The 13,105-nt window shown below is 51.3% G+C and overlaps 1 protein-coding gene across 1 annotated transcript in view; it reads left to right on the forward strand.

Moving 5' to 3' along the window:
* Positions 1-11,498: 11,498 nt before the first annotated feature.
* Positions 11,499-13,105, forward strand: part of LOC113800513 (fibronectin type-III domain-containing protein 3a) — a 25,959-nt gene continuing 24,352 nt past the window's right edge. Inside the window, exon 1 of the mRNA XM_027351288.2 lies at positions 11,499-11,662. Coding sequence (XP_027207089.2) covers positions 11,516-11,662 — 147 coding nt within the window. The 5' untranslated portion in view covers positions 11,499-11,515. The remainder of the gene's footprint in view (positions 11,663-13,105) is intronic.

Below are 13,105 nucleotides of genomic sequence, written 5' to 3' on the forward strand. Positions count from 1 at the left end.
GGTGATGGGAGTGAGGATGATGAAGTCATGATGATGATGGTGAGGGTGGTGGTGATGGGAGTGAGGATGATGAAGTCATGATGATGATGGTGAGGGTGGTGGTGATGGGAGTGAGGATGATGAAGTCATGATGATGATGGTGGTGGTGGTGGTGATGGGAGTGAGGATGATGAAGTCATGATGATGATGGTGGTGATGTCATGATGATGGTGATGGTGGTGATGATGGGAGTGAGGATGATGATGTCATGATGGTGATGATGTCATGATGGTGGTGGTGAGGATGGTGTCATGATGATGGTGAGGATGATGTCATGATGATGGTGGCAGTGATGTCATGATGGTGATGAGGATGATGTCATGATGGTGGTGAGGAGGAGGAGTATGCCATGATGATGGTGATGGTGGTGGTGATGGGAGTGAGGATGATGAAGTCATGATGATGATGGTGGTGATGTCATGATGGTGGTGGTGAGGGTGATGTCATGATGGTCGTGGTGAGGATGATGTCATGATGATGGTGAGGATGATGTCATGATGATGGTGAGGATGATGTCATGATGATGGTGGTGATGTCATGATGGTGGTGGTGATGATGTCATGATAGTGATGGTGAAAATGATGCCATGATGATGGTGATAGTGGTGATGATGTTAGTTGTGGTTATTAGAATACAACAACAGTGAGTGGGACCAGACCGAGGCGGCCGCGAGAGGAGATTGAAGCGTTTATGACAATTCTAAAGAGGAGAGGGAGAAGGAGGGCAAGAAGTGTGTTTCTTCTGCTTGTTTTTGTAGCGAATGGCATCCCACGGGGGGACGGGGGGGGGGGCTCTCCCTCCGTCCCTGCCCACTCCTCCCTGTCCACCCCCCCCCCCTACTCCTTGTGCTCCCTCTGTTGGAATTGTCATGTGTGAAATAATATTCTGACTGATTCATTCTCCCCCACCCTCTCTCTCTCTCTCTCTCTCTCTCTCTCTCTCTCTCTCTCTCCTCTTCTTCTTCTTCTTCTTCTTCTTCCTCGCTCTCCTCTCTCTCTCTCTCTCTCTCTCTCTCTCTTTTTTATCTCTCTCTTTTTATCTCTCTCTCTTTTTTTTTCTCTCTTTTTTATCTCTCTCTCTCTCTCTTTTTATTTCTCTCTCACTCGCGCACTCTCCCTCTCCTCCCTCTTCTTCTCCCCCTCCCCTCCCCCCTCTTCCTCCCTCTTTTTTCTTTTTCCATGACTTTCAACATCAGTCACCCAGTATTCGCCAAGTCACAGCCTTCCCCAGTTGACAATCCCACAAGTATTACCCTTCGTTCTTTTCCTCTTTCCACCAACTCGTGACCCAGATTGAACTCCGCAAGCCCCCGCGCGCCCGCACGCCCGCACGCCCGAACACAGCGCTGGTTGTGCGGCGGCGACGACCTTGTCTCGGCCATGTGTGCCTGTTTATCAGAGCAGTAGGCCTATGGGGTCTCTAAATATTTACCTAGGGTTTTCCTTTGGGGAATTCGTTCCAAGTGTCCGTTCGCTCCCTCTGCGTTGGGGAGGAACGGCTCGGCGACGTCCACTTGGGAGAGTCCCACTTGAGGTTGTAAGAGAGAAGAGGGACAGAATCCTAATCGGGAATTTAATTCCGTGTGCATTTGGCTATCTTAAGAGAGAGAGATACAGACAGATAGTCAGACTGACGGAATTACTGACCTACGGAGTCGATTGTGACTGACTCAGTCACTGACTAGGAGTTTATTTTCTCATGCACATGTGATACGAGAGAGGAAGACAAACAATCACAGACATAGACAGGAAGGGAGAGAATGCGTATTTGTGTTTTGCGTGTGTGTTTTGACAGGTGTTTTCAATTACACTAATTGTGAGCTATATACCGAATCGTGCATTTACGTGGTTGGATAATTAACTTGGTTAATTTACCCGTGGAAGCATGGGGTGGGATTGACTCCCTTCGGAAATGGTTGGGTCATTTCAGATATTTGTGGCTTTATCTCTGTTCAATGGGTCGTACTCATCCTGGGAGATAAGAGGGGTCGGATGGGAGAGAAGGGGTGGAACACACACACACACACACACACACACACACACACACACACACACACACACACACACACACACACACACACACACACACACACACACACACACACACACGAGAGAGAGAGAGAGAGAGAGAGAGAGAGAGAGAGAGAGAGAGAGAGAGAGAGAGAGAGAGAGAGCGAGAGAGAGAGAGAGAGGTTGGGGGTAGAGAGAGAGAGGTTGGGGTAGAGAGAGAGAGAGGTTAGCAGAGAGAGAGAGGGGGGTAGGGGTAGAGAGAGAGAGGGGGTAGGGGCAGAGAGAGAGAGAGGGTAGGGTAGAGAGAGGGTGGGGTAGAGAGAGAGAGAGAGGGTGGGGGTAGACAGAAATAGAGAAGCGAAGGGAGGGGGGGGGGGTTCGCAGAGAGGAGAGAATTGGGCAAATCCAAAGAAAGAGACGAGGTACCAACGCCAGGGTCAGCAAGTAGGCGGGTCAGATAGTGAGTGCTTCACCCTCCCTGCCCCCCCAACCTCCCACCTCCGCCCCTGCCCTCCCCTACCTCTCTCCTTGCCTGTGCGCCCGTATCTGCTCCTGATACCCATACCCCTTCCCCTACCCTGTCCCCTGCCGTGTCTCCTTCCCCTTCCCTTTCACTGTCCTTTACCGTGTCCACTCCCCCACCCCTACCCATACCCCATCCCTTGCCCTGCCCCCCACCGTGCCCCCGACCCCATTTTCTACCCCACCGTTCCTCGTCGGCGGGAGGGGCCTGCCTGGATATCTTACGGACATAGGGGGGGGGGGGCGGCAGGGGGCAGGGAAGGGAGTGGCACATGCTGTAGAGGGAAAGGTGAACAGGAGTGCATTGAAGGAAGGCACAAGCAAGGCAGGCTGCTGGACTTGGCAGGGACTCGACAGGGGCTTGGCAGGGACTCGGCAGGGGCTTGGCAGGGACTCGGCAGGGGCTTGGCAGGGACTCGGCAGGGATTCGGGAGGGACTCGGGTTTCCTAGCGACACTCACTCGCCGGGAACAGCAGCAGCAAGACAACACAAACAAGCCTTCTGAACAACAGCTTGTTTGTTCCCCCCCTTGTTTGTCTGCTCCTCTGCCTCCTCTCAGTCTTTATCCACCCTCTCTTCACTCATCCCCTCCTCCCTCCCTCCCTCCCTCCCTCCTCCCTCCCTCCCTCCTCCTCCCTCCCTCCCTCCTCCCTCCTCTCTCTCTCTCTCTCTCTCTCTCTCTCTCTTCTTCTCTCTCTCTCTCTCTCTCTCTCTCTCCCTCTCTCTTCTCTCTATCTCTCTCTCTCTTCTCTTTCTCTCTTTCTCTTTCTTTCTTTCTTTCTTTCTCTTTCTTCTTTCTTCTCTCTTCTTCTTCTTCTTCTCTTCTTCTCTTCTCTTCTTCTCTTCTTCTTCTTCTTCTTTCTTCTTCTCTCTCTCTCTCTCTCTCTTCTTTCTTTCTTTCCTTCTCCCTCTTCCTCCTGGTCTTCCGTCCATCCCTCTTCTTTCCAGGATCCCTGTCTCTTGCATTGCCTCTCCATCCACCTCTATTTTCTCCTTCCTGTAGCTACACACCCTCTCCCCCATTACCACCCTGCAAGCAACCCCCCGGCCGGCTGCCCACCCAGATGCCCTCTCTCCCTGCCCGCCCACGCAGCTGCCCTCCCTCCTGTCCGCCCACCAAGCTACATACCCTCCCGCCTGCCCACCCAGCTGCCCACTCAGTTGCCCTCCCCTACCACCCTGGGCAGGCTGTCTCTCTCCCTCCTTTCCTGCCCCTGCTGCTTTCCGCCCAGTCCATGCACACAGCCCTGCTCAACCTGCCCAGCACATGACGCGCACAGCTAACTGGAAATTCAAAGCAGGGCGAGCTAGTTAGCCACAGGGGGGAACAGCAGAAGGTGATGGAGGAGGGTGTGTGCCTGGTGAGGGGGAAGGAGGGTGAGGGAGGGAGAAGGGGCGGGGATGGAGGGGAGGATGGGGAGAGAAAAGGGAAGAGGGGAGGAAAGGAGAAAATGAGTCGGAATGAGAGGCAGAGCGGTAGAAAAGAAGAAAGTTGATAGGGAGAGAAAGGGAGGAAAATCAGAAAGGAGAGGAAGGGAGGGAGGAAAAGGAAGAATCGATGGAGGAATTTGAGAAAAGAGAGGAAAGGAAGGAGGAAAAAAGTCTAGGATAGAAAGGAGGGAAGGAGGGAGGAAAACAATAAAGCAGAGAAAGGGAGGGATGAACAGGGGAAGGATGAACAAGAAAGAATGGGGGAAGACATTAAGGAAGGAGGGAAGGGAAGGAAGAAGGGAAGGGAAGGGAAGGAAGAAGGAATTAGAGAGGAATGGAGGGAGAAGGGAGGGAAGCAAAGAAAGGAGCGAATGAAGAGAGAGAGGGAGGGCAAGAGCGAGTGCAGGCAGAGGCGGCGCCCACGCCCGTCGTCTCAGGCAGAGATGCTTGGGCGGCGGACACGCAGTGCTTGTGATGGATGAATTACTGCATGAATCTCCTTCCTTGCGCTTGCATGTCTGCGCAGACGCTAGGCTAATTAGCTCCTCCCACGACGCCAGGTTGCGCACCGAGCTTACGGATTTGCATGTCTGTGTGTTGCGTTTGTGCGAGCGAGGGCGGACCCGCTTCCCTGGCGCGGGGCGGCGCTGCCTCCGCCGAAGCATCGAGTCCCACTTCATGGGGGAGGATTCTCAGACGCCTGAGGCAAGCGTGGGTGCGATCCCTTCTCCTTCCTCTGACCTTTGCTCGGTGTCTGGCGTTGTCCTATTTCTTCTCGAGGAATTTCAACTCGAAGGCGCCCGTTACTCTGCCACCTACGATGACCTGCGTGACCCGACGTGACCCGTGACGTCGACCTGCATTCCCCAGCGTCTGTTTGTCCTTCTTCGGAAGCTGTTTGAATAATTTTGGCCAACGACGAGAGAAGCAAGGGCCGGCAGTAGGAGTTGACGTTTCCCGCCAAAAAAGGATTGAAGGTATTCCTTAGAGTCGCGAATTTAGAATATTTCCCGCGAAAAATAATAGGATGAAGGAAGATGGCTGTTCCAAGACTGTCGGCTCTCAAGCTGCGGCTGTCGGGAGCTGAAAGGCGGCGAGAAAAGTCGTGATTAAGACGGGCACATCAGAGCGCGGCGAGGGCGCGTCGGAGTGCGGGAGAGACCGGGCGAGGAGGACTGACGTTTCTTATGGAAACGTGAGAGCGTGACAAACCTCTCTGGCTCCGTGTTTAGCAGAGCCCGAAGAGGCTTGGGAGGGGGGGGGGCAGGCCTTGTTTTCTTATGTGCATTCATAGCGCTTTCTCTTCTTGCCTCTGGTTCTCAGCGTTCGGCGCTCGTCTCACTTGTTTGCAGGCTTATTTCCCTTCCCCCCTTTTCGCCCTCCTTGATCACCTCATTTGATTTCTTCTACATCATCTTCCCCTCTAATGCCTTTCCTTCCTCCTCTTCCTCTCTCCATCTACTCCAGCACCACCCCTTTCCGTTACAGACTTCCCCCTCCTTTACTTCTGTCTCCTTTCTGTTCATTCCAGTGCCCCCTCCTTCTCTTCCTCTTCCTCCAAGCTTTCCTCCTCCTCCCCTTTCCCTCCCCCTCCCGTCTCCCTCTCCCCTTCCCGTTTTTCTTCCCCGTCACACCACATTCCTCCTCCTCCCTTCATCCACCATCTACCTATCCGCACATTAATCCGCCTCAAGAATAATGCCAAGACACGCCGACCTTGAACCCCCAAATACGCACGCACGCGCGCGCGCACGACGGATTCCCACGTTCAGAAAAGACCGCGGGGAAAAAAGGCTCGCACGCTGCGCGCACCCAGTGCGCTTGCCGAGTCAATGACCGTGGGACGCATGTGTACTCAACCTTGTGTGCGTATGAATGGGCGTGTACGTATGAATGAACCCTTGTGTGTGCCGTGTGTGTGCGTAAACAAACAGCGCACCGGTCCGCACGCATGTCGCTTCGTTGCCCACGCGCGGGGACATGCTCGCGCTTCCGGAGGCCGACCTTTGTGCGTGCGCCTCCCTTTTGCTGCCGTGGGCGTGCGGCAGGGCTGGGGAGGGTGGATAGGAGGCTGAATGGGAAAAGGATAGAGGAGAAAGGGAAGATGAAGAATAAACGGAGATGGGAGAGACGTGGAAGGTGTCTTTCGAGAAAGGACTAACAGAGAGGCAGAGACAGAGTGAAGAAAAGGATGACTTAGTGAGCCTGAGAGATGGACAGACAGACAGTCCGACAGATACAGTCAGACAGTCTGATAGTCTGACAGATAGTCACAGACAAAAGGACAGACAGACAGAGCAAGAAGAGAGAGAGAGAGAGAGAGAGAGAGAGAGAGAGAGAGAGAGAGAGAGAGAGAGAGAGAGAGAGAGAGAGAGAGAGAGAGAGAGAGAGAGAGAGAGAGAAGTGTGGAAAAGAGAGAAAAATGGAAAAGTCCCCAGGAACGGTCCGGTCCGAGAGCTGCCGCGGAATCCGCTACGAAACCTCACTCTGCCGCACGCACACACGAACACACTCAATGACCGCCTGAGATCAGCCCGGAGGCGAGTCTTGGCCAGGTGATCCAACAGGTGTGGTGATGAGGGGGAAGGGGGTGCTAATCCTCCTCTTCCACTCCCCCACCAGCCTCTTCTTCCCCCTCCCCCCGTCCCTGGCTGGGGACCCCTCACTCTCCACCCAGAATATCGTTAAAGCCCAGCTGATCGATCTTTATTTCGCCAAATATTTTAACATGCCTTTCTGTTTGGACACTTCGTTCATCCTCAGAATAAAGAAAATGCTATTTGAGCTCACTTCCCCTCATCCTACACCCTACCCCACACGTCAAGGTCAGAGGACGTGGCCAGATTTTTCCTTTTTTTTCTTCTTTTTTTTGAGAGGCTAGGGGTTGGAGAAGGGGTGGGGGAGGTAGAAGGGGGGTCGTTGACCTTGGTGCCTGCCAGAGCTGCCATCGCCTCCGAGCCTACCCCCTCCGCCCCTCCGCCCCTCTTCTCCCCCTCCCCCTCCCAATCCCCCTCCCAATCCCCCTTCACCCCTTCACCTATTGGTCGTTCTGTCATCTGTCGTCGTCGCTTTGGGTCGTTGCAAGGCTTGTCAGAGGGGGGGGGGGTGATCATCATCTTGATCATGTTGATGGTGATGATCATGATCGTGAAGGTGAGGAAGATGGCGAGGGTATTTGTGATGAAGAATATGTAAAAGAAGAAGTAGAAGACATGTGGGATATTGATAACAAGAATGTGCAAGAATGATAATCAGCATTAGGGCTTGTGACGACGGCAAATTTCAATGATAATGATAGTAATTTGATTTACAAATAAACTTTCTAAAGGTAGGGAGAAGAGAGAAAGAGAACGAAGTGGTAAGAAGAGAGAGTAAAGGGAAGAGCGGGTTGGTGAAGAGTTGGAAGAGGCAGACGGAGATAAGAGGAGAAGGCACAGAGGGCGAAAGGAGAGAGAAAGAAGGGAACGTGGAAGACAAGGAGAGAGAGGGAGAGAGAGAGAGAAAGAGAGACAGACAGACAGACAGGGAAGGCAAGGAGAGAAAGGGGAACATGGAAAATGAGAGAGAGAGGGGCGGGATAGGGAAGGCAAGGAGAGAGAGAGAATGATGAAATACAGAACCAAAGGCGCCATAACCCTCCCCCCCTTCCTTCTCCTCTCCAGCGCGCCCGGCCAGGTACCGCCTGTCCTGTTGACCTTGAATTTTCACTGACCACTCGTTCTCTCTCTATCTGTCTATCTCTATCTCTCATTCTTTCGTTTGTCTCTTTCTCTAATTCTTTCATTTTCTTCTCTTCTTCTTCTTTCTTCTTCTTTCTTTCTTCCTCTTCTTCTTCTTCTCTCTTCTCCTTCTCTCTTTCTTCTCTATTCATCTATTCCTCTGTTTATCTTCATTCTCTCTCATCTCTTCTTCTCTTTCCTTCTTCTTCTTCTTCTTCTTTCTTCTCTCTCTCTTTCTTCTCTTCTTTCTTCTTCTTCTTCTTCTTCTTCTCTTCTCTCTCCTCTTCTTCTCTCTTCTCTTTCCTCTTCTTCTTCTTCTTCTTCTTCTTCTTCCTTCAATTTCTCTTCTCTCTTCTCACCTCCTTCCTTTCTCTCTCACTCCCCTCTCTCTCTTCATCTTCCTCTCCCTCTGCTTCCCTCTCTCTCACTTCTCTCTCCTTCACTCTCTTCTCTCTCTCTCCCTCTTTCCTTTCTTCCCTTCCTCCCTTCCTCCCTCTCCCTCTCCCTCGGCCCCTGTCCCCCGTCCCCCTCAGTATCTGTTAGTCAACCCAAGCTGTTTATAAGTATGAAAACAAATGATTTAACAGAGCGGCATTACCAACGCAGACAGACAGACAGTAACACAGACACGGATTCGCGCACACGGACACACAGCCAGAGACCGGGGGAATGGCTCGGCCAGATCCCATAATGTCGTAGCAGATTCCGACAGATAACCTGCCCTTTCTCTCTATCAGCTCCACCTCCTCCTCCCCCTTCTTCCTGTTCCTCCTCCTTTTCTCCCTTCTCTTCCTTCATCTCGTCCAACCCCCCCCCCTCTCCCCCTCCCTCTCTTCTGTCTGTTCCTCCTCCATTTTCTATTCCTACTTCCTTCTTTTTTTCTTCTTCATCCAAACTTCTCCTCTCCTTTCCTTCTCCTCCACCCCCCACCCCCTCCCCCTCTTCTTCCTGTTCCTCTTCCATCTCCTCCTCTTCCTTCTTCTTCTCCTTCTCCTCTATCCCCACCTCCCCCTTCGCCCTCTCCTCTCCCCCTTCCCCATGCCCTCCCAGGACCACCACCTGCTAGTCACTCACAGAGTTGCTGTGGCTGTAACACCGTTATACTCTCGTTTGTTTGAAGAATGACGAGGGCGCAAGAGAAAAGAGAAGAAGGAAGAGGAGGGAGAGAGAGGGACAGAGACAGAGAGAGGTGGGGGAGAAGGGAGAAAGAGAGGGGGAGAAGGGAGAGAGAGAGGTGGGGGAGAGAGGGGGGAGGAAAGGAGAAAAGGAAGGAAGGAAATAAATGGGGGGGGAGAGGGAGGGAGGGGGGGAGAGAAACGACGACCGGCGAAGAAAAAGGAATAGAAGAAACAGATCGAAAGGCGGAGGATGAGGAGACGGCGACGGTGGCGGCGGCGAAAGAGGCGGAAGGGAGGGGGAGGGGTGGGGGCGCAGACAGACCTGCCTGTACCGTTATAAAGAGGTACCGCGTCTATTTGTGCGCGGGAATGTGGGTTTGCAATTTGGCCGGAGTCTTGAATCGACAGATTGACGAGAGCGATAGATGGATGGCATTTGAAAGGCGGACAGGGATAGACCTAAGAAAGACGGACCGAGACTTGGATCGTCGCGCGAAATGATCAGAATGGCAGACGCAGCCACGGACTCGTCGAGCGGCGTTCGTATGCCGGCGAGCCGTGCAGACCGAATCGAACGGGGGAAATGGACGCAGACAGAAATGCCTCCGGAGATGGGGGACGGAGAGCAGATGCCCGAGACGATGCCAGGGTGTCACGCCCGAGGCTGGGAATGCCGGCAGTGCCACGATCACACGCAGGGAACCTCCGAGCCGTGTTTGCTGGCGGAAAACCACTTTTTCTGCCGAGACGACTTGACCCCGACTTAACCCAGCTTGTGGTCGCGCGTGGCCTTGTCTGGATGCCCCCCCCCCTCTCCCCCTTTCCTGTTCTTCTCCTGGGCCTCCTCTTGGTCCTCCTTCCTTCCTTCCTGCTCCTTCTCCACCTCATCCTCATTATCATCATCATCTCGTCCTCCTCCTCTCCACTCCTCATCCTACTACTACTACTCTTCCTCCTCCTTATCTTTTCGCGTCTCCTTCGCCCTATTCTCCTTCACGCCAATTGTTCTCATTATCTCTCTTTGCCTTCCTTACCCTGTTCCAATTCCTCTTTTATATATTTCCTCAAATCTATTTCTGATTATTACCTTTTTCCAATTCCTCTTTTATATTTTTCTTCAAATTATTATTACCCTTTTCTTACCCGTATTATCGTACACATGTGGATACTGATCGTTTGTTGCCACTTATCTCGTCTGAATATTACTTTTGGGGACGCGTCTCTTGTGCGCAAGCGTACCCGCGTCGTCTCGCTCCTACGCGCCCGCCGTCTGCATGCGCCCCTACGCCCGCCGACCCGTTCTCCCCGGGCCTTTCTTGCAGTCTCGGAACAAGTTCTTGCAATCTGGTTGGTATCTCGAGAGCGCTCGCGCGGACGCACTTTGCTGCTCCTTTCTCAGGGGGCAAGGAGCCGGAGGAACTTGCCTTTAATTAATTCCCACAACTTCGCGTATTGTTGAGAGAAGTACTCCGCGCTCCAAGATTTGAAGCTAGGAAGGAAGGAAGGAAGGAAGGGGGGAGGGTAGGGGCGTATGGCCCGCGTAGGGGCACGAAGGGATGAAGGGGCGTTTAGCGATCGCCGACTTTCTCTCGGGGGCGTCCGTCGGCCTCTCAGACGGTTCCCTTTCCGTGTTTGAATCCGCGCGCGAGACTCGGCCCGCGCTTTCTTTCTCGGGCGCGGCTGCCGACGCGCGGGTTTGCGTGAGACTTTTTAGGGGTTTGCTTGCGCTGCGGGATGGACGAGCGGCGTCGATGCGGACACTTTGCTTTATTTTTCATCTTATGTCATCATCATCGGTCATCATCATCGCCTTGTATTACTGTTATTGCTAGTAGTAGTAATAGTAATGTTAAAAGTAGTAGTAATACCAATAGTAATGTTAATAGTAGTAGTAGTAGTAATAGTAATGTTAATATTATTATTATTAGTAGTAGTAGTAATAGTAATCTTAATAGTAGCAGTAGTAGTGATATGAGTAGTAATAGTATTAATAGTAATGTTAATAATAGTCATAGTAGTAGTAATAGAAATGATAGTAATGTTAATAGTAATAGTAACAGTATTAGTAGTAGTAGTAGTAATATTAATATTAATAGCAATAGTATTAAGAATAATGTTGATAGTATTAGTACTAGTAGGAGTAACAAATAGTAATAGTAATAGTAATGTTAGTAGTAGTAATCTTAATAGTAGTAATACTAGTAGTAGTGATGTTATTATTATTAGTAGTAGTAATGATACTAATTGTAATAGTAGCAATGATAATAATTGTATTAATATTAATGATAATAGTACTTATAGTAGATCTTTTAGCAGTATCGTGTTTGTTGCTGTCGAGTTTCTTTGTAAGTTTGGAGGCGTGTTTATGTTAATTTTTGCTTTAGGTTTTATCAGCTGCAGTTGTCACACAATAATGATAAGTGCAATTTAATTTCATTATTTTTAGATAATGATGTACTTTTTGTTCATTTGTATAATGATCGTTGCTACGGTTATTGCTACAACAATTATTAATATTTCATATTAATTGCCTGCACTGTTATTATCTTAGATTATTACTGTGATCCCGTGTTGCCGCAGCTGTTCCCGGCCTTGCCTTGCCGTCCGCGGACCGACCTGCACGCTGAGAAGCTAACCCCCCCCCCCCTCCCCTCCCCAGGGCCTGCGAGCGTGCGGATGATCTCGACGAACGCGTCGCCGCCCATCCCGCTGCCGGTGCAGGTGCCGCCCGGCCACGTCGTGCAGCAGATCGTGGACGAGACGGGCACGCTCAGGCACGTCATCCTGTCGGCGCAGCCCGTGCCCATGCCCATGTGCCCCTACGTGAGTACCCAGTGCTGGCTTTGCTGGCCCGAGCTCTCTGTTCGTTCTCTCCTCCGTTGCTTTCTTCTTCCTTTCCTTCTCTCTTTCTCTGTCCTGGGTGCTTGCTTTTTCTTGCCTGTTGATGGAAGTTGCCTCTGGTCAGGGAAGGGGCGGGGCATGAAAGGAACGACTTCATATCGCTGTGTAACTCGGCCTTCCTTCAGAACACCGCAGCTGCTGTTGCCATTATTCTTTATCTTAATGATGGCGGCGCTAATTATCATCGGTGGCATCATTGCCTTGTTTGGAATTGTCACGGTTATTTTTGAGTCTCCTGCCGCCCCGGAGTGGCCGCCGGGACCAAGACCACAGGGAGGACCGCAAAATTGTACCTTGTAAAGCGTTTATATTTAGGGTCTAATATGTATGCAGATGAAGCAAAGAAAAACATTGCAGGGATAAAAACATGTATAAGATGCGTGGAGAGATAAGGGGAGAGAAGAGGAAAGTGAAGACGAGTGGGGAGGGAGAGGGAGTGGGACTGGGACTGTGAGTGGGAGAGACGGAATGGGACTGTGAGTGGGAAAGAGGGACTGTTAGTAGGAGTGGAAGAGAGGAGGAGAGAGAGAGAGAGAGAGAAACAGGGGAGAGAATAACAAGAACAAGAACATGTGCGTGTGTGTGATGTGTGCGTGTGCGTGTGCGTACGGGCGTGCAGTGAGCGAGGGCACAAGAGAGAGGCTCGTTCCCTTGCGTTCCGTAAGCTGGCCGTCAGAAGGGAGTCTGCGGAAGGGTTCGTGGCCTCGGTCGGGCGCGATGCTCTGCTGCGTGTCTGTCGCGGCGTGGCTGCGCGCATGGCCATTATCGTCATTAGATTCTCATGTTATATTCACCGCGGTGTAAACACGCGCTATTTTCGCCATGCAATTAGCCATCAACAGCCACTGCGCACATATATAACTTTTTATTTATGGCGTATGATTTAAACCTGTTGCAATTGCTCTGTAATGAAAGCTGTTATCGTAAGCTGTTTGATTAACGGGTCGAATATACCGTGAGAATAACCTGTTGGCCGAGAAATAATGGCCGTTTGAATTGAGACGGAAAAATAAATCGGAAGGAGGGACTTAAATTTTCTCCCATTTTGCTTTCTATTTTTTTCGCCCCTTTTTTTGCTCTTCTTAATTTTATTTGTTTATTTTTTTGTTCTTATTTCTTTTCTTTTTATTTCCCCTGCTTCGTTCGCAGCTTTTTCCACAGTTCCCGTCTTTTTGAAAGGCGAAATTTCTAATACTTGAATCATCTCACAACTTCCTGAAAGGAGGGAACGGTGCGTTCTTCTTTTCTAATCCGGAACGATCCAGAACCATCCGGAGCGATTTGGAGGTTTTCCTAGACGAACGGGGGGGGGGGGGGGGGCGCTCGCTTGTAAAGCAAGGAGAGAAAGACTGGATGGAGAAAAAG

The sequence above is a fragment of the Penaeus vannamei genome, chromosome 17 (genome assembly GCF_042767895.1).
Source record: "Penaeus vannamei isolate JL-2024 chromosome 17, ASM4276789v1, whole genome shotgun sequence".
NCBI classification, from domain to species: Eukaryota; Metazoa; Arthropoda; class Malacostraca; order Decapoda; family Penaeidae; genus Penaeus; species Penaeus vannamei.